A 20428-nucleotide genomic window follows, 5' to 3' on the forward strand; every position below is an offset into this window, starting at 1 on the left:
TAAGGTACCAACTTGAGTATTCAAAACTTCTGCAGCTGCAGTGCTAAGGTGTTCTGTGCTCTGGGGCAGCAACAACTTGCAGCAAAATCTTCACATGTGAAATAACCCATGAGGTTTCTCATTACTTTTGTAAGAATCCAAGTGTGGTTTCTTAAGATTATCATATTCTGTTCTCTGGTAGCACCAGAAACAATTCACATCCCTTCATTAACAAATCTGTCACCACTTTTCCACCCTGGCTTTCTCTAATGCTCAAATGCTCAGAAATAATCCTTCCATTTTTATTTATTCATGGCAGGTTATATTCAGTGGCCTTCATATTGAGTACTCCTGACTGTACTTCTAGATTTAAACCAAATACTCATTTAATACTAAATTCTAGGCTATGCTCCGTCTGTTAGCCCCTGCTCATAAATCAGGTTTCATCATTCTCATCCTTCCAGTCATTCTTTCTGGAGAAGACTAAGTGATAACCACACTGGTGCTTCCATCTCTCAGCAGGAAAAGGCAGATTAATGAGCCCTAAACTGCTTTTGCCTGCTGTACCCCTGCCTTGTAATGGCCATCCAGTGACCACTCAGAGCACATGAACCCATTTCAGCTGCTTATGCTCATCTCCCAATTCCCTATGAACTCCCAGCTATATTGTCTTTAATACATCTACTTTTCTAATCCATAACTATTAACCTGCTGCTTTCTGAATGATGCTCAGATTCTCCTTTTCCTGACAATGCCTCCTATACCTCTTGATGAAATTTCATATACTTATTCCTAACATTTATGCAATGTTTGCTAATGAAATAAAATTCCCAACATTGGTAGCATCAATTCCCCACTTTACCCCTCAACACTTCCCATGGACAGCTTCCCACTCATGAGTATCTCCCTATTTTTACCAGCCTCATAACAGTCAGCACCAATTTCCCTATGCACCAAATACTTAATCAGATTTGACACTGGGAAAATGATAGAGGGTTTTGTTGTTACTTTTTGAAAATTTTTCTTTCTGATCTTGTGTCCCAAACATATTCTATGGCATCAACCTTTTAATTTAATTTTCATCCACCCATTTAGCCCAATTTCCATTTTTCCCTCCCTTTTATAAAAACATTTCCTTCAAAGACTGCAGTTTTCCTATACTAACTCAATCAACACATTAAAGTCACTTCTTGCTGAAGATCTACATTTCCATAATATAAAACTTCATGTTTCAGTACTACAGTTTTGCCTTCAATGGCAATATAGCAATTTTTATTTGAGTACTATTAATATTCATTGCTCTTGCAATATCAACAGCTGCCCTGAGAAACGGAGCCAAATATCACCTTAGCTCTTATCTGTAAACCAGTCTTGCCACAAGCAGCACATCTGCCTCTGCATCTGACCTTACCCACCTCCATCCCTCAAGGCAAGACAAAACACAGCTCACTGATTCTGCCCAACTTTTGGCTTTTTTTTTATTAAATTCCTACACAACTAGACTGCTAAGACATCAACTTTCATCTTTTCCTAACACTTCCAGGTCCTCTGCTGCCTTCACGTTTTTCTGATGGTGATTAACTCGCTCAGGTGACCCTGCAGTCATCATATCCCCTGTGTGGTGTGACAAATTCCCACTGTCTGTGTCATTCAGAATGGACAGAATTCTTTCTGTGGAAAGAATCCTCTGCTGTGGACAGGACACCTAATAAAGTTATTGATAGCATTACCACTACAGCTGGGAAGTAGCAGAAAAAATACTCCCACAAATATTTGTACTTGCAATACACCAAAAGTTTCTGTGATCCACCTCCAAATCTGATCAAGAGGATGTGCACAAAGCAGCCACCTCTACTCCTCCAGAATCCTGTTTGTCATCACTTCCACCCCCCTCCTCTCAAATTTTAAAATAATCTGTCTCCCACATACATTTTCAGTCCCTCTGCTGCTGAATTCTTTACAGATCACCAATGCACACATTTTTATTTTCATCTTTCCATAATGGAGCGTTCCCATTTAAAAATGATGTCCTAGTCATTAACTTTATTCTGTGATTTTTGTGTATTTCCATGATTCCTGTAACACTACCCATTATAAAATCTTTTCATTTTCTGTCTAGGCTTCTGTATTTTAACAGTTCCATTTCTTGTTATCCACACTTTGCATTCCACATTGCCTTACCACTATTACCTGGCCAACTGTTATCAATATATTGATTTTCCTTCTCTTTCACAATGATTTTTATGCCTTCTAACATTTCTGTATCTACTGTCACATTCTAATTCCACTGCCCTTCCTTTTCTGTGCCATATTTTGTACATCATGACTAATTTTCAAAATAACAAAAAATTTAAACATAAAAATTGGAAGCACAAAGAGAAACATGATGGAAGGGGACACACATCCCCACAAGCTATTTATGCTGCCAAATTAAGAAATTCTGAAATTAAGCAATACATTCTCCCTCTGTTTTAAAATGGGATTGTTTAATGCTTCACAGGGGCATAACAAAGCCATATCTGTAAGTGTTCAGGGATCAACATGAACACGTGTTGCTCAACAACACCACTGCATTCCTCCACTGGAGTTTTAGCTACAAACAGTGAATAAAGTGAGACTTCAGCCCCATTTTTGAGAATAAGATGAAACGCTGAGAGAAGCACAGATTCCTTGGGAAAGATGTGAAGGCAGTTTTATAACTTGCATGACTCACAGAGATAAGAAAGCACCAAGCCGCCCAGAAAGCAGGACCACTTCCACCCTCTATTTTCATCTTAAACCATTTTTTCAATTATTTGGATTTTACAATCCAATTAAAGGAAAAAAAAAAAAAAAGTGGGGGGGAAGCTATTTCTGGCTCAACTCCCAAGGCAAAACTTATTTAGGGCAGGGTGTTGCTTCAAGGAGATAAGTACTGTTTATTAAACAGCAGCAGTGACCCGATAAGCGCTCAGCCTACATTTCACTGGCCGAAACAGACACGTATGTGTCAACTACAGCACCGAGGGATGGGAACCGTGCTCCCAGGGAGAAACACTAAATACTGCAACCAGCGAGCTGCAGTCACTTTTTGGACTACTGCCTCAAATTAAGAAAGCAAAATCAAACTATCTTGTGTAGAACTTATTACAGCAAGCAGCTGTGAATGGTAGAATCACAAAATACTGGATTTGGTGCTGACAGAACAGAGAAATAAGGCTTTACCTTCTATCAAAACATGATAGAATTAGAATCCCTCAGCCTTGATCAGGAGGCACAATTGCTGCATTCAAAGTGACCCAGCTGCCCCATCTCCCTGTTCAAGCACCCCATCATTCACTGACTTTTAAATGTGACAGAAGCTGTATCAGAAATATTTTCCTTAGTGCCAAGGTTCCTACGAGGAAGCTTTTGCAGCCGGGTGAGGCGTGCTACAGAGGACAGCACTGGACATCTGAGCTGGAAGTGATGCCCTGCCCAGGGAAATCGGCCAAAATTCATGCAGAGACACCTTCATGAACACAGATGCTGCTTCTGGAGACAGTTTTCAAAGCATTGGAAAATCTATATGCATTCCTGGATTTTAGCTTTACAGTGATGTCAAGTAAAGAAGGGAGTAGAAAAAAAATGAAAGACTAATAAGCTGGAGCATCCATGTGCTAAGTATTGGAAGCTCCTCACTCATTTGCCAGATGATAAAATGAATAATGAGAATATTTCAACCTTGATATGATGATTGAGACCATCAAGAGCCCCATTTCCAAGGTGTGAATTAAGGTGAGCTGGGTGTAGAATAATGAGATGCCCACATGCTGTCTTCAGGCTTCCTTTTATCAGGAAAGAAAACAGACTTATTATAATTCATCCCATTTACATAAACAAAATGTGCATGGCTATCAATCTTAAAAGCAGCAATTTTCACAAAAAAAAAAAAAAAGGAAAATACAGATATCAGAAAAATAACAGTCTTGTGGCAGTTTTATGAAATAAAATTAGCAATCAAGCAAAATTACTCTGTCAAAGGACAGGGGGGGAAAGGTGGCAGTAGAAGAAACCTGGATAATCACAGCAATGCTGTGTTAGTAAAAATAATTTTTGCCAATTGAAAACTATTGTGAACAGGAGTAAGGCTGGCTGCTCTTACTCCTGCACATTACTGAGGATCAAAATCAGAGATAAAAGTGACTCAGGGAGTGAACAGGCCAAGACACTCCTTGTCTATAAAAGGTGTGAATGAGCCACACACTTCGACAAGCTTCCACTCTAAAATCCACACAATGATGTTTTTTCAGGACCATGTGCTCCATAAACCATTCCCCAGACCTGGAGCATTCATTTCTTTTGTCCTTCACCATTTTTTAAAGCTTAACTGCTGGCCTGCTCAGCATGCTGGAAGTGCTGCCAGTCAGCATTAAACTTGCACATTGGAGATTTTTTAGCAAAGAATTATGCAATTTAAGGTGCAGTCAGAGGCCTAATGAGTTACTAAATAAGAAGGGGCCAAACGAGTTGCATGGAAGGGCTTGTTGACACAGGAAATCATCTGAGCATAATTACACCAGTGCAATTATATCAATAAGTTTCCTTGTGTGGCAAGTCCTAACTCATATTTAATAACCAGGTGATGTTTTCACAACCCTCAGTAGGTTTTAGCATTGGGCTCATGCAATATACATTTGCCAAGGGGAAGACTCTAAAAGCATTTTTGTAAAAATATATAATCTCTAAATGAAACTAAGGTGAAGGAAGCTTTATTTGAAAGCATCACTTTGGGTTAAGGTTTCCAATATCAGATAATAGGGCTGCTCTTCCAGATCATCACTAAAGGTGTTTTAGGTACAACCACTGTGCACATTCACTGCTGCCTCCAGGTCAGTCTCTGATGCCATCACACAGATCCAGAGAGGATGCATAACTCCTTGGGCAAAAAAGGGGATTTAATAACTTGTCCTTAACTACTGAGCACCTATTTTGCCTCCGGAACTGCAATAAATAAATAAAATTACAAATGCGTTCATCACAACCAGGTTAAAAAGAGCCAAGACCGGCAAAGGAACACCCTCTATCAGCTGCTGCAGAGGAGCACAGGACTGTGAACACAGACCAACATAGGTGGGAAGAGACCAGGCTGACTTGTCAAGTTTTGAATATCTTAACAGAGTTTCCACAACACCTCTTACAATCTGTTCCACCCCCATGGTAAAATAAACTTGATTCTACTCAGCTGATGTTTCCTATGCTCCAGCTTCTGCCCTGCTCTGGTGCACCTGACACAAGACTGGCTCCATCTGCTCCAAAGGCTCCCCTCAGCCATTTGGAGAAGCTGGAAGATCACCAAGATCACCCCTTCCCCTCCTCTTGCTAAGGCTGAACACAACTGATTCCCTTCACCTCTCCTGGTCTGCCACATGCTCCTTCCCCCAGTGCCCTGTCACAGGGCTTGCAAAAGGGTCATGTCCCCTTCTGGAAGTGCTCTTTGAAGTGGGAGAAAGGGAGACTTGGAAAGGGGACACCCCACACAGGATTTCCACAAATAGTTATTCAACTACCAGTAACAGAAGGAATTCAGAAAGAATGTGGAAAACACCCAGTACAGATCCTTGTCAGGATCTGCACAGAGTTTTTATGTATTTTAGTCACACATCAATAGAGCAAGAAAAAAAATACAGGAAGGTCAGCCTTTTCTTTTTAGGACCCAACTAAAGAAAAACTTGGGGCTCTCTTCAGGTTTTCTGACAGTCTGGGTTTTTTAAAGAAGTTTAACTTCTGGCTTTCTGTTAAGAACCGTTAGGGAACGATAGGAGAGAGGCTGGCAGTGTTGTCTGTGAGATAAGGGAAAGTCAAAGCTGCAGCTCATAGTTCCTTGATATTCTGGGAGCAGAGGAATCTATATGTCTGCTGCTCATTAAGGATGTTTTAGAGCCTGGAAACCAGAAGCTCCTCAGTCAAGCTATAACAATCTTGATTAGATAATGCACAACAAAATGTTACAGACATACCGATTAATCTCCAAGAACCCAACAAGCCACAAGGACAGCAGAGGAGATGATGTAATCAGATTTTCAGTTGTCATTTTTGTCAAAACCCCACTCTAAAGGTTCTTCTGGTCTCTCACTGAGCAGCTACTGCACTTTCTAACCACAGCACATTGCATGTGCCAAAGTTTCTACAAGCAAAAAAGCAAAAGGGATGGCTTAATATTGATGAGCAAAAATGAAGGAGCTGTCCTCACATTTGGTCATATTTTAAGGCCCTTGCATGACTAGTGAGATGTTTGATGCTACTCTGACAGATTGCTTCCAGTTTCTTAGTGCTGTAGTATGAAACTAAATACCTTAACAAAGAGTGAAAATATTAGATAAACAGCACTGCCTTCATAACTGTAATCTCATTATGTTCAGTAGACTACTCATCATTTTATTGAATAATGGGCACTTCCTGTGAAACAATTCACGCAAGATTAACTTTCAAGTCAACCTTTTTACCTACTGAAAAATGTCCCTGCCCATGGCAGGCAGGTTGGACAGGATGATCTTTAGAGGTCCAGCCCAACCCATTCTATGATGATTTTGTCTGGAATAAATAATCAGCTACAGATCTGCAGCTCCCTTGGTTGCCTTTTTGACCTCTGTAGGATACAGCCACGACCTTTTCCCAGTGCCAGAAGTGATGTGATCACTGAGAGCAGCATCGCTCCCAGACACCAACGGTGCGAGCTGCAGTCACAGATGAAAGGCAGAGGCAAGACACCAGTCCAGCCTGCTCTTAAGTCAGGACCACATTTCAAAGAAGCATATGTAAGAACAAAATAACTGAAGAGGAAGAGATCAAGGCTCCGGCAGAAAGCAGAATGGTTCTTTCCAGCCCACAAGATGCTTCTGGACAATGTCAACTCGCAGAAGACACCAAGTGTTAGTACTTTGCTTTCCTCCCACATTCTCCTTGTAGCCTTGACCTTCAAAGTCAGCCGCCAATTTTTTGAATACAAACAAGCTGCTTTTCACTACCTGCAAGTGGGGTGAGTGGCAGAGCACCAGCAGAGCACCCAAAGTGCAGAACTTCCATCCTCACTGTTCACAAACCAGGTTCCTTAACCGATCCCTGCACGTGGAATTTGACCAAGTCCTACCACAAGCCTTCTTAAGGGCCACAGAGAAATGCTTTTAATTACAAGCTGCAGCTTGAATTAAGTCATCCAAATAACGAGCTTCAGCCAAACAATGGAGGGATGCTTACGGCTTACCCACAAGTCAGCAGCCCAGTCTGAAGTTAAATGTGAATTCAAAGAACAAAATAACTCCATCTTCAGACAAACCTCTGCTCAATGAAGGGAAAAATGGAGAACATTCTTAGTGCTATTTATCACATTTGACCATCGTGATTCATTCCCTTTTCCATGCCTTAGAAAATGATGTTGAACTAATTCCAGATGTCTTTCCTAACAATTTGAAATACAGAATATAATGGTATTTTCTGCATTCATAAAAAGTAATGCCTCCATTCAATACAATCTCTGTTCTTTGCCATTTCAAAAGACCCAAAGTGAATAAACACATATTTTAAGAGGGAACAAAAAAATCCCAACCCACCTACTCGCACCTATTGCTCCCTTCAGGCTGCTTCTCTTCTAAAGAAGGTAAGACAAGAAATTCCATATTCATCATCCCACACTATGCTTCCCTTATCCCTTTTTTGCATTTAGGTTAGGAAAGAAATGCGAGTCCCCCTCTTTCTGTACTACCTGGCACTTGGAACTGCACAGGTTTGTAGGAATCAGCCTAACCCACTCTTCACTGGGTTTACTTGTTTTCATTTTGAATCACTACGAGTCTAGTAAAGCATGACTTCTTCATACACCAGAACTGACCCTCCCAAAAAATTAAACTTCACAGACTGAAGTTTCCATCACTGCTTCCTGTGAACATGAGCCAGACAAGCAATTCCATTCAGTCCCCAGGAGCCACAGTAAATCCAGCTGCTGCCAGGTGCAGAGCTGAGCTCAGCGAGGGGTACACGGCCCCAGCCCATCATTAGGTACTTCAACACCTGCACACCCCAGCTGCCACGAGCTGCACAGCTCACCCTGACACTCCATTACCTCCACATCCCAGGCTTTCCAAGATTTTTTTTCCCCCCTCAGAAACAGTAAGAACTGGTCTCTGCATTACAGCCCACGAGCAGATGTTGGATAGATTAAACCCCCAAAGCAGAGTCGGAGTTCTCAGCAGTGCTGCTCCCCCAACACTTCTCCTTTCCCCAACCATCACACCCCATCCTCTCCTCCTGCATTTCCAGAGCCATCAGTGCCCATATGCACACCAGCTCCACTGAATCCATGAGATCTAATGGCTTGGGCTCTATTCCACTATTCCATGGCCACTGGCATGGTTTCCATGTGCTGTGCCCCACCAGCTGGGAGCTGGTGCCACAGAGGCCCCAGATCCACATTCCCTGTGGGATCTGCATTGTGTACAACTTAATGAAACACAGAAGTGATTTGTCCTCAGCTAACTAAAGAAAGAAGTTAGGATGTTTCTGCTTTGAGTTGTACCTTTGCAAGTACATTTTATACCCACACAGACTTCGGCAGGCAGTGTCTTTGTGCAAAATCTAAAAATAAAAATTAAGCTGCCTTCATTCCTAAACAGGTTTTAATATACAAAACTCAACTGTAGAGCTGCAGCAACTCAGAAGTAGTGATGTCTTCCTTGGAGAAAAAAAAAAATCTTTTCCCGTACCCACAACTGGATTAATCTACAAACACATGAACATTCTCGTGGTTTAGCTTCAGAATAGAAAAATTCCCAGCTAAGATCCGAGGTTATGCTTTATTTTATCATTTCAGATAGTGAAAGCAGCTGTAGCAGCATCTTCAACATGCAGTAATATCTCCTGTGGTTTCCAGAGATAGGGCTGTGGTTTTCAGCATCACTGCAAAGAGGGCAAAATGCAGGTTCCTAATAGTGGAATAACCCAGATATTAAGATATTACAGAGTGTGTAGGCTGGCAGCAGAAGTCCCCTATCAGAATTTTTTTTTCATTAGACCTCAGGGTTTTTTCCTCCACCTCCTTCTTGTAAGCAACTGATGTTCTCGTATTACCTGACACAAACTAAAACTCAGCTACAAAACGTAAAAAAAGACACGTAAAAGTTTGCCAGAGAGAGGCCTCCCCTCAATTTGACATTAATGGGAATTTGCAAGTCAAACAATTAGGAAAAACCCACCACAACTGTGTTCCTATCACATAACGAGACTCAGACAACAAAGGTTCATTTCCCTGCCCTGGCGGGAAGTTTCCTCCTTCTGAAAGAAGCTCTGACTTTTAAACAACACACCCTTATGCAAATATTCTGAATCCCTATGAGTTATTCCTAAGCATTCCTTCATTAAACACAGAAGCTCTTCCCAAAATGAAATGCACTGGTTCACAGAGAAATTAATTCTTCTACATTGTCATTTCTACATGAACCTGGATTTCTGCTCTGTTTTACTTTTTGTTTTGCTTATGGTTTGGAGGGTTGGTGGGTTTTTTGGGTTTTCTTTTTAAACCTATGTCTCTCAGTTGACAGAGTAGTATTATTTGAGAAACCAAATTTTTTACTGGCAGTAAAAAAACACAAACAAGAAAAACACCCCTGCTCTCCCAAAGCCTTGTCCTCCATGAGCATTTCAGATATGATGGAGTATGATGGAGCAAGAGTGTAAAACCAACAGAGAAACTGATAAAAAAAAAGCCCACAAAAACCAGTAGAAAGGGAGCATTCAGTGCAAACCACAAGCTGTATGAAAGGACAAAGAAAGAAGTTCATTATCCAAGTCAGGAACACAGCAACATTTACACAGGAATTCACCCTCTCTATGAACAGACGCCTGTCCTTTAATAGCAAACACTTGCTAAACAAGTTTCAGAAGGTATATAATGAGGCCCCAGTAATAACTATGTTTTAAAGTTTTAGTCATCTACATGACAGGTTTAACTTCAAACAATTTTTTGATTGATCTAACTAAGCCAGTGAAACCTCCACTCTTGGGAATTCTCCTAAAATTGGCTTATTTAAAATAAATCTAAATTAGCACATCCACACACACTTCCTACTACTAAATTAAAATTAAAATGTCATTATTTTCTCACATTAATAAGCTCTTGTGTAAATTTCATTACTAAACTAGGAACGTAAAAAAAGCATTGCTGAGACAAAAAGTTTCAATATTCTGACATGAGCAGCTCAAACAGAGCCACCCACGGTGTCCAACACTGCCAAGGCAGCTCCTCGGTGGCCACAAAAGCATTACTTTTTTCCTAGACTATATAGAAAATCATAAATATCACTTGATACACTTGATAAGTTTCAGAAGTGTATTTTCAAGCTTCCCAAGATAACATGCTAAGATTAGTTTACTTCTCAAAAAAAAATGAAAATTCAGTTTTGCTCTGCATTTTCTCTTGTCACACCTAACACAGCCTGGAAGTGACACAACCAGACAGTAAATCCATGCACTGTTTAAACACACAGCCTTCAGACTTACACATTTTATTAAGAATATTCTCCACCTTCTGATTATAAAGCAGCTTGTACAAGGGAATTCAATCAGGTTGTGCTAGGAGAGCTTTTGGGAAAAACTGTAGAGCTCAAAACTGCCCATGTAGAGCCCATAACTGGAGTTATTCTGCATCTCTGAAATGTTAAATATTTTAATACTTCTCCCAAAGACAGAGACTTGCATGACTGCAGACTTATTAATGTTGGGAGGACCTGGTCCCCAACAACTTCACTGCAGATGGCAATAAACTCCCACACAACATGACAGAACACAGCTGAGCAGCAGTACAAAAAACAGAACAGGAGAAAAAAATTACAATAGGAGAGAACAAATTACAATAGGAGAGAACAAATTACAATAGGAGAGAACAAATGACTGTCACCACACCTGTGATTAAAAAAATAAACAAATCCCTTTCACAACCCAAACAGTAACAAAATTTGGTAGCACTGTGGACAGCTCAATGAGTACCCAATTCAAAAGAAAAACCTCAAAGCAAGCTTTGGACTGACTTGATTATGCTAGGATCCACAGTACTTTACCATCTAAATCTAAATGGTTTGCTTCTACCTTGGCAGTGTCCAGTTTTGTGAGGTCATACAGTTAAAAAAAAAAACAAAACAAACAAAACTTTCCTTCCTAGAAAGCTTGGATACCAGGTGCCACGTGGCTCCACAGCTGCAGCATAGCTATAAAGCAGGGTATTTAGGAGAAGCAATTTTGCTTAATATGAAATGCAAAGACAGTACAGAAAGAGATTCAATAATGCTCACAGAAAAACTTTTTATCTGAAAGCATCACATATTGTTCTGAAAACAGAACAATAAAAGCAAAACAATTAAAATAGAAAGGTTAAAATTATTTGCACTAATCTGTGGTGATCACTGAACAGACTAAAAGACACCACTGATTAAAACAGTCCTGAGTAAATAAAAAGGCATCACCTCAGTCTCGAGGAGTTAAAAAAAAAGCCACTTCCTGGACAGTACTAGAAAGTCTCTCCAAAGCACAACTTCTTAGAAATGGTTGCCAAAGGGACTCACAAATTACAGCTCTGGTGTCAAACATGACACACTACACAAATTCAGTCTACCTGAGGGTTGATACTATCAGGTCTGTCTTTTCCAAATTTCTGCAGTATAAAATGCATAATGAAATTGATAAATTCAAATTTGTGTATCACAATATATGTGGGGGAAAAAAGCCCCAGTCAAAAAATCCCTTTGCACTGAATTCAAAGGGCTGTGCTTCCCTAGGCAATAGGATAAGAGATATTTTACATTCTAGCGGGCTGCTTTGTGAGTATTTCAGAGAGGAAGCAAGATACTAAAACAAATTAATTGGACAATGCATGGAACAGATCCCTACCCACAGCTACTACAGTCAAAACTGCGTAATATTTTCCACCAGCTTATTTTTTTTTCCTATAGTTCATAACTTACCAAAAATAAGATACTGGAAGCTGACTTTTCTTCATTTAGAGATTTAGTAATAATTTCTGGTAGACTGGGTATAAGAAACTTCATCACCGAGAATAAGACCAAGTATTTTGCTTAAACATGAAGTAAGAGAAGCAAAACACCAAAATTCTGACAGCCCACAGCTGTCATCATGACAGGCTTAGCCAACATGAACAGGAGTTTCATCAGGCAGGTAAAGTTCCTAATTAGTTAAAACTACCTGTGTTTGCAAAGCCAATTTAGCAGAAGTTTACAGTGCTCACTGGCTGATCCCTGCAATTTCTGAAAGGCCAGAAGTGTTTAGAAGGGCTGGTTTCTGAAATGGAAAAATCTCCCCCTCTTATATAGTTCTAAGGGGGTACAAGAATATCAGATGATCATCTAAGGCATTTTCTCTTACTGAATTAAAGCATTTATATCCCTTTTCCACCCTTCTGCAAAAGAGAGGCAGACTGGTGGTAATAGCAGTGAAGGAAGGGCTATAAATTGTGAAAAAATAGCTTTCCTGGAAGTCAGGAAGGTTTGGGTGTTCCTCTGCACTGCTTCTGTACATTCTAATGCACCAGTAAGTACGTACGAGCACCCAACAATCCTGCAAAAATGAAAAACTTCAAGATTAAGTAAAAATAAGTGCATAAAATCCCATGTAACTGCAAAGTGAGCAAGAGAATCACTGCTGAAAAAGATGTTTCACTTTTCTCTAGCAAATAGCATAGTACAGTTCACCAAGGAAAGGAGAAAGTTTGGTGTCACATCTGACACCACCAATTATCTTTCCATCAAACCACCTCATCTTTAAGTCACGTGAAAACAACACAGTTATCAGAGGTAACATAATGATATAGAATTTTTCTTTCATTAGGAAAATATATTGGTCCTGACAACACATTTAAAAAGTCATGCTGTGTTTTGTAGGCTATAACTTTGTCATATGCAATTTCAATTTCAGGAAAAACAAAGAGCTGAGGCTGTATACGAAGTTCTCATTCCCTCCTCTTTGTGTGGCAGCTTGCAAGGAGTCTCAGCATTAATTTATGGTCTAAAACTAAGACAAAGAAACTGTATGACTCTGTGGTATCAGCAGCAGAATAAAACCAAGTCCACATCCACCCCCAAGAGGAAAGAAAAAGACTTTTTAAGAAGAGAAGACCTTTAACAGGATGTGCAGGGGAGCTCTTGCTGCCACTGAAACACAAGCTAAGAGGACACTAGTGGATTAAATTCAGCCAAATGAAGATACTGTCATTTTTACTACCCCAGCTAAGGCATGAGCACACCCTTCCCTGCACCACATTTTAAGATTGAAGACTCCCAAAGAGAATTAACATCTAACATCTTCAAGAAAATATATGGAAGGTAAAAACAAGTACCTGCACTGAAAACCAAAACAGAATTACAAGTTTCAACAGCCTATTCACAGTTTTTAAAGGGTAACTTACAACTAAATGATAAGAAAATAACTTTAGTTCCACTAATTTAATAAAGTTGTTTTTTGTGCTAGGGAAAAAACGTTGGTATTCCACACACAAAGCTATAATCAACTTCACACTCTTTTTCAGACAATTGCTGCTTCAACAATACATTAAGACCCTCAACATCAGGCAAAACCAAATATCCTTTCAAAGAATAAAAATCTGTGGTGTGCAAAGTTTAGAATTAATAAATACACTAACACTTAGAAGTGCAGGTTCCAGAAGTTTATACAGCTTTTAATCAAGTCTTTATGCCACTTTGACATTTTTCTGTCCTTCTAAGAAAAGGTACACCACAATATCAAAGCAGTATCAAGATTTTTCTGCAAAAAATAATTTCTTGTCCGATTTTCAGATTCTTTACTTTTCACACTTTCTTGAGCTAATAAAAAAGGGTATGGACACAGTGTCGCAGCAAATTCAACACCAAGTCAAGCAAAAAGGGATCATTAAATTCCTAATTATGGAAACAGTGATTTCATGACAACCCCTTCGTGCATAAAAACCAACCTTACTCCTGACATCAACAGCACGTTTGAGCAAACTTTCCACGTTCACCAGCAATGTTTTGAAATCAGTCAGAAATGGCCTCATAACTTGCTTGATTCTGTTTCCAGGAAAATAATTAAGGCTAAAATAGCAAACCCTGGGGCAAATTGAGCGGTTCCTCTGGCAGGAGGCCAGCACCAGAGGCACCCTCCGACGGTCTCGCTGCAGAGCCCAGTTTGGACAGGGAGCTGGGAGAGCAAAGCCGCTCCTGCGCATCAGCGGCTCCGGCAGGGGATCCGGACAGAGCAGAGATGAATGGAGCCTTTCCCTGGTGTCAAGGATGTGCTGACAGACCTGGAGAGGCTGCAGCCCTCTGCTGTGTTCACAGCAGCTCTGGCTCGGTGAGGGGTTGTAAACCACACTTGTGCTCTCTCCTCCGAGCAGGATTTCACACACAGTGGGTTTGTAGTTCTCAGATTAACATGTGGCAGGGGACTTCACAGTCCCTGCTTCCAGGCTGGTTCACAGAACAGCCACGCTCTAATAAAAATCTCCAGGATGCCCTGCCTTGTGTGTGGAGTGGAGCAGGAAGCTGCCTGGGCTGCCAGAAGCCACTGAGCTGCTGAGGCTGTCCGTGGATGATTTCACAGGAAGGAAGCAGAGCCTCGCTCACCATGTGGAGAACAACTCGCAGCTCCCACCCCGGCACAGACACGGGGAAAGGGCTGAGCCACGCTGATAAACTCGGAAGTAAACAAGACACAAGATGAGCTCGGCTGGAGGCAGCAGAACAGCAGGAGCCCGAGACACACACCGGTGACAACCCACAGCCACCTAGAACTTGGTGAAAGTACAGCCGAGTCAGCAGCCCGAGGTTAAGACGTTGTTGTTCCAAGAAGGTGAAAACATTCCTTCACACCAAACGTGCATCCCTGACGGCAAACAGCAGCCACTAGCTGGGAGAACATTCCAAGTGAAAGGGAAAGTGGTAGGATCGAATAGAGAGTAAATAAAGATAAAGAGACTCCCACACATGAAACTACTCTCAGCCCATGTGCTGGTAATATTTTTAATTACCTGTCTCCTTAAGCACATTTTCAAACAAGATCACCACGAGGTGAACATAGCAACAGCCCGATGTTGAGGCACCATGAGCACCTGTAAACTGAAAGTGTACTTGTGCCTGAGCAAGGGAACCCGACACCAGAAACCACCAAAGGATTACACCTGTAGTTCTACAGTTATCGGTACTGAAATGTGAAATGTGCAATTGATGTTACACATGAAAGCAAGATCGTGAACACCAGTCTGGGGACACAGAGCTGTAGAGACCTGTCTGCCTGCTGTGCCCGGTGAGAAAGTAAAAACGGAGGATCTGTACTTCAAGAGGAAAATAATCATCCTGATTGTCTTTCCTAATTATTGCCCCTTCAGGAGAACCAAGTCAGAGGAAAAAAAAAAAAAAAAAAAAAGCCAGCACCTAACAGTGGATCCCAAAATATAAATGCTTTTACAGAAGCGTCTGTAAGAGAAACACTAAAAGACATCTCAGTTACAGGTCCTGTACTTCCCTACACCAGTCCTTGCTAGATTATCCCTCTAAGGGAAGAAATGTTTTGCAAAACAATTGAGAACAGTGGGATAAAATAAAGTTCCATTTATTCTGCAACTTTTCTACAAGAAAACTAGGTGCCAGTCACCCAAACACTATTGTTTCTACATAATAATTCTCACCGCAGAAACAACCCAACACTAAAAAGGAGAAAACATTGTCTCACATGAACTGCACAAACTCGCACAATATTAACCTGCATTTCCCCAAAGCGATACTAAACTCTCCCCGAGAGTTGCTAACCCTGCTTTGCACGTCCACCTTTCCTTTGCTCCCACGCAGAGCGAGCCTGAGGACACCTCACGCTGCCCCTCGCCTCCCCCAGCCCTCCCGGCATGCGGACGCTCCCCGACCTCCAGAGCACAACTATCGCAGCGCGGCCTCCGAGGAACACGCGGCCAGCCGGGAATCCCAGCATGGAGCCGGGAGAGAGGAAATGGAGACCCCGGTCCGCAGCGGGAGCTGCTCCGGCCTCGGGGCCCGGCGGAGGGAGGGGGAGCGGGGCAGGGAAGGCGACCCTCCCCTCAGACGGGCCTCCGGACACGCGGCCCGGCCCGAGGCGGCGGCGGCGCCCTGACCCTCCTTCCTCCCCGGCCAGCGCGGCCGCCGCTCCAGCCAGGCCCGAGCCGGGGGGAGCGAGGCGCTCCCGGGGCTCCCCAGGGACACGGACCGGGAAAGCCGCTCCGGGGGGAAACAAACCCGGGCGAAAGCTCACCGGGTCCGGCGGAGGGGGCTCCCGGGTACATGTCTCCGTGTGTGCGGCGGCGGAGGCGGCGGCGGCTCCAGGGGAGGGCACGGGGGAGGGAGCGAGCCCGAGCCCCGGTTACGCTGTCGGGGGAAGGGGAGGAGGAGGAGGAAGGGGAGGGGGGAGGAAAAGAAAAGGGGAGAGGAGGAAAAAAAAAAAAAAAAAAAAGGAAAAAAAAAAGAGGGAGGAGGAGGAGGGCCGGGAATCCAGGTTACTCGTCGGCACTGAGGAGCGGGGAGGGGAGGAGGAGGAGCCGCGGGTCACGGGGAAGGAGCGCTCCGCCCCCCGGCCGGGCGGGCGGGAACGGCCGCGGCAGCGGGACGGGATCGGAGCGGCGCCGAGCCGAGGGGCCCCGCTCCCCGCTGCGGCCCCCTGTCCCTGCTGCAGCCCCTTGTCCCAGCTGCAGCCCCCTGTCCCAGCTGCAGCCCCTGTCCCTGCCTGCAGCCCCTTGTCCCAGCTGCAGCCCCCTCTCCCAGCTGCAGCCCCCTGTCCCTGCTGCAGCCCCGCTCCCCGCTGCGGCCCCCTGTCCCTGTCTGCAGCCCCTGTCCCTGCTGCAGCCCCTTATCCCAGCTGCAGCCCCCTGTCCCAGCTGCAGTCCCCTCTCCCTGCTGCAGCCCCTTGTCCTAGCTGCAGCCCCTTATCCCCGCTGCAGCCCCCTGTCCCAGCTGCAGCCCCCTCTCCCAGCTGCAGCCCCCTGTCCCTGTCTGCAGCCCCTGTCCCTGCTGCAGCCCCTTATCCCCGCTGCAGCCCCCTGTCCCCGCTGCGGCCCCCTGTCCCTGCCTGCAGCCCCTTGTCCCAGCTGCAGCCCCTTATCCCAGCTGCAGCCCCGCTCCCTGCTGCAGCCCCCTGTCCCCGCTGCGGCACCCTGTCCCTGCCTGCAGCCCCTTGTCCCAGCTGCAGCCCCTTATCCCAGCTGCAGCCCCTTATCCCAGCTGCAGCCCCTTATCCCAGATGCAGCCCCCTCTCCTCGCTGCAGCCCCTTGTCCCAGCTGCAGCCCCTTGTCCCCGCTGCAGCCCCGCTCCCCGCTGCGGCCCCTTGTCCCCGCCGCAGCCCCCTGTCCCCGCCTGTAGTCCCCGCCCGAGCTCTGCCCGCGGAGTCACAGCATCAGCCAGGCTGGAAAAGTTCTCGGAGATCACCGAGTCCAGCCTGTGACCGGACATCACCACGTCCACCGGACCAGAGCACGGAGTGCCATGTCCACTCTTTATCCTTAAACACCTCCAGGGATGGTGACTCCGCCACCACCCTGGGCAGCCCATTCCATTCCCTTGCTGTGGAGAATCTCCTCTTAATGTCCAGCCTAAACCTCCCCCGGCACAGTTTAAGACTATGTCCTGTCATCCTGTGGCTTTCAGTGAGACCTTGGAAAATGACTTTGTGCCTCTAGCACTTTCTCCGATACCTCTCCCTGTTACAAGTGTGAGAGGTATGCTGGAGTTGTATCAATAGTACACATACTGCTGGATCTTGAATTAAAATTAGATGTGTTTGTTTATATTCTTTTATTCCTCCTGTTGCTCTGAAAACCTCAGCTCAGTAACCTCATGGATTCCCATATCCACTTGTAGTCACATCTATGAAACCCAGCTGTGGTGGGGTTGCCTTATTGTCCTTGTCAACCTGATAATGTCTGGTACTGCACACATGTAATGTTTAGTACAACCAGATAATGTACTTGAGAAAACAAACTAGAAAGGATATGAAAGAGCCAAAGTGCTGATCAGTATGATACACTGAGACACTGGAGATATCCCTGGGGGAATTTCAAAGACATGGGTGTGGCATGTGGGGACATGGGTTAGTGATGGACTTGGCAGTGCTGGGTTAGTGGTTGGACTTGATGATCTTAAATGGATTTTCCAACTTAAACAATTCTATGATTTCACACCAGAGATGACAATTCCTGCAGGAACTGTCACCCTTTTGTAGTTACCTAATTAGTACCTCTTCCTTTCAAAAGAAAGCAGGAAAAATAAAGTTAAACCTGCTAAGGAGGCAAAAAGCAAGTTAATGATGCTCACTTCCACTGGAGTTACCTACAGATTTCCAGCGGAGCCGTGATCCATACTTTCAATCACTTCCTCCATGTTGATGTGGAAGCCTTTAAAAAATGTATGCAGTTTTCAACCCAGAACAGTCAAGCCCCATCAAAGTCAACTGAATTCCTTCGCCAAGTATTATCTGCCAAAGAGCAAGGCAAACATACAGCTTGTAGTGTTCATCACGCCAATTATCCTTCTTCATCAGCTCATATTTCAAGTGATACAGAAGCATCTCACTGTTCCAAAGTATTTACTCTCCCCTTTGGGTCATACTTGCAGATATTCGAGGGCTGCAATGAACAGCTCAGCTTTCACTTCAAGTGAACTGCTCCTGAAACCATTGTCACCACTAGAGTTTCCACTGGAGTGATTTTGGATTTGTCTTCATTCCAGGCTTCTCAAATTGCTGGAAAGTAAAGATTTACCTGTAACTATAAACAAATAAAGGACAAAATTATGGGCCAACTTTAAAGTAAAGCCAAGCAGGTCTAAGAAAAAGATAAACAAAGGAGCTGGCAAAGGGGCTGCTGTTTTCCTCCCTAGGAGGAGCTGGGTAACATTTTTTCACAACCACCAATAATTTCTCATATATATCTTTACTGGAGGCTGAAAAAGAGGGTGGATGAGGAAAAATACCCAAAAACAAGAGCCAGAAGAGGCACATTTGACCTTTCTGCTGAGGTGGCAGGAGGAAAACATGCAGTTTCTGTATCAACATCTAATTTTTTGATGCTATATTTAAACCAATCTCTTCAACCTGATTAGGAATATAACTTTCTCTAATATTAGACATACTATTGTGCCTGTTAGACCTGCATTACCTTTGTTCACACACTCATTTTGGGCCATGTCACTTGCTTTATTTCCAATGCTTTCTGTCACTGACAACTGCTGTTTTGGAGCACAGTGAAACCTAATTATGTCTTACTGGGCCATTTCACTGAAAAAAGGCTTCAGTTCTTGAAAAGGTTTGTTCTGAAAGAGAGTTTTGAAAGCTCTGTAACAGCATTTTTTTAAGCATGGTCTTTATATGCTGTATTAACAATTATACGGTAGTGTAAGAACAGCTTCTTAAACACTTAAAATTAGGTTTTTCAAAAGAAAAAAAATTAGTAACTGCTGGGCACAATACCTTTCTTAACTGCTGAATTTCAAGATGACATTTCCCAGAACTGATATCTGTCACAGTAGAAATTATTAATTTTGGAAAAAAGTATGTACTAATAATTCTGAAGCAAAGATGGTATTTAGGAGCAGCATTTTAAAAATCATTTATAGCAGTGGCAGCAATCTAGGGAAAATATTTTATACACAAATAGGCTAGTGACAAATGATACAGCTTTTCTTTTTATGAGAAAACATAACCTAAGTAACAACCATTCCCATTTTAAATTTAATGAATTTTAAAACCCCAGAGTTTATAAATGTCTGACAGTCATTGTTTGCAATGATACAGTAGCAAAAATTTTTACTCAGAGCTGAAAGATGTGAATTTTATTCTTGACTTGGAAGGGATTTAAGCTCTTGTTTGTCATCTCTCAACTAGCCTAACTTTTAAGATGTTATCCTGCAGTACATGCATTGGACCTGGCACATATTCTGCATTCTGCTTTACATAAGAATTTAAAATCAGAGCCAAAGTGAAGAAGTTCATGGCTCTATGCACTGAAGTGTTCAAATTTTACAAACACTTTGAGGGTTCTGGCCCCCTGCTCAGGAACTGTTTGTTATTTTAACAATTAGATATTAAACCACAATTAATCCATGGTGGAGGGACCAAAACATGATTTTTGTCTTTCTATAGATAACTCTCCCAACTACCAAGTTACAAAACTGCATTTATTTTGTCAAATGAATTGCAATAATAATTTATATTTTAAAAACCCAAAACAAAACAACTAATTATCATTAGACTACTAACTTCAGTTCACTCAAAAAAACCAATTTTTTCCAGCTGATCAGGGCCAACAATGCAACAATTCAACTTGATGGAAAAGATGCAGCACCACCTATTGGGGATGTGTTGCACTCACTGGTTGTTACAGTTTCAAGAAGTACCAGAGTTTTGTTCTTCATTGTAATGACCTTGTTACAGTGGAAGAAA

At 43.0% G+C, this 20428-nt stretch overlaps 1 protein-coding gene across 3 annotated transcripts in view; it reads right to left on the reverse strand.

Annotated features, from left to right (window-relative positions):
- The window catches only part of AGO2 (argonaute RISC catalytic component 2), a 45117-nt gene extending 28610 nt beyond the window's left edge, over nt 1-16507 (reverse strand). Inside the window, exon 1 of one of the 3 annotated variants that reach the window (XM_021532477.4) lies at nt 16252-16507. In XM_021532477.4, coding sequence (XP_021388152.1) covers nt 16252-16282 — 31 coding nt within the window. In that variant the 5' untranslated portion in view covers nt 16283-16507. Of the gene's footprint in view, nt 1-15889; nt 16150-16251 lie in introns of those variants that run through there. The other 2 variants (XM_085573997.1, XM_085573996.1) reach the window with 2 other exon arrangements.
- Between the last annotated feature and the right edge of the window lie 3921 nt (nt 16508-20428).

This window comes from Lonchura striata, chromosome 2 (genome assembly GCF_050655825.1).
Source record: "Lonchura striata isolate lonStrDom1 chromosome 2, ASM5065582v1, whole genome shotgun sequence".
Classification (NCBI taxonomy): Eukaryota; Metazoa; Chordata; class Aves; order Passeriformes; family Estrildidae; genus Lonchura; species Lonchura striata.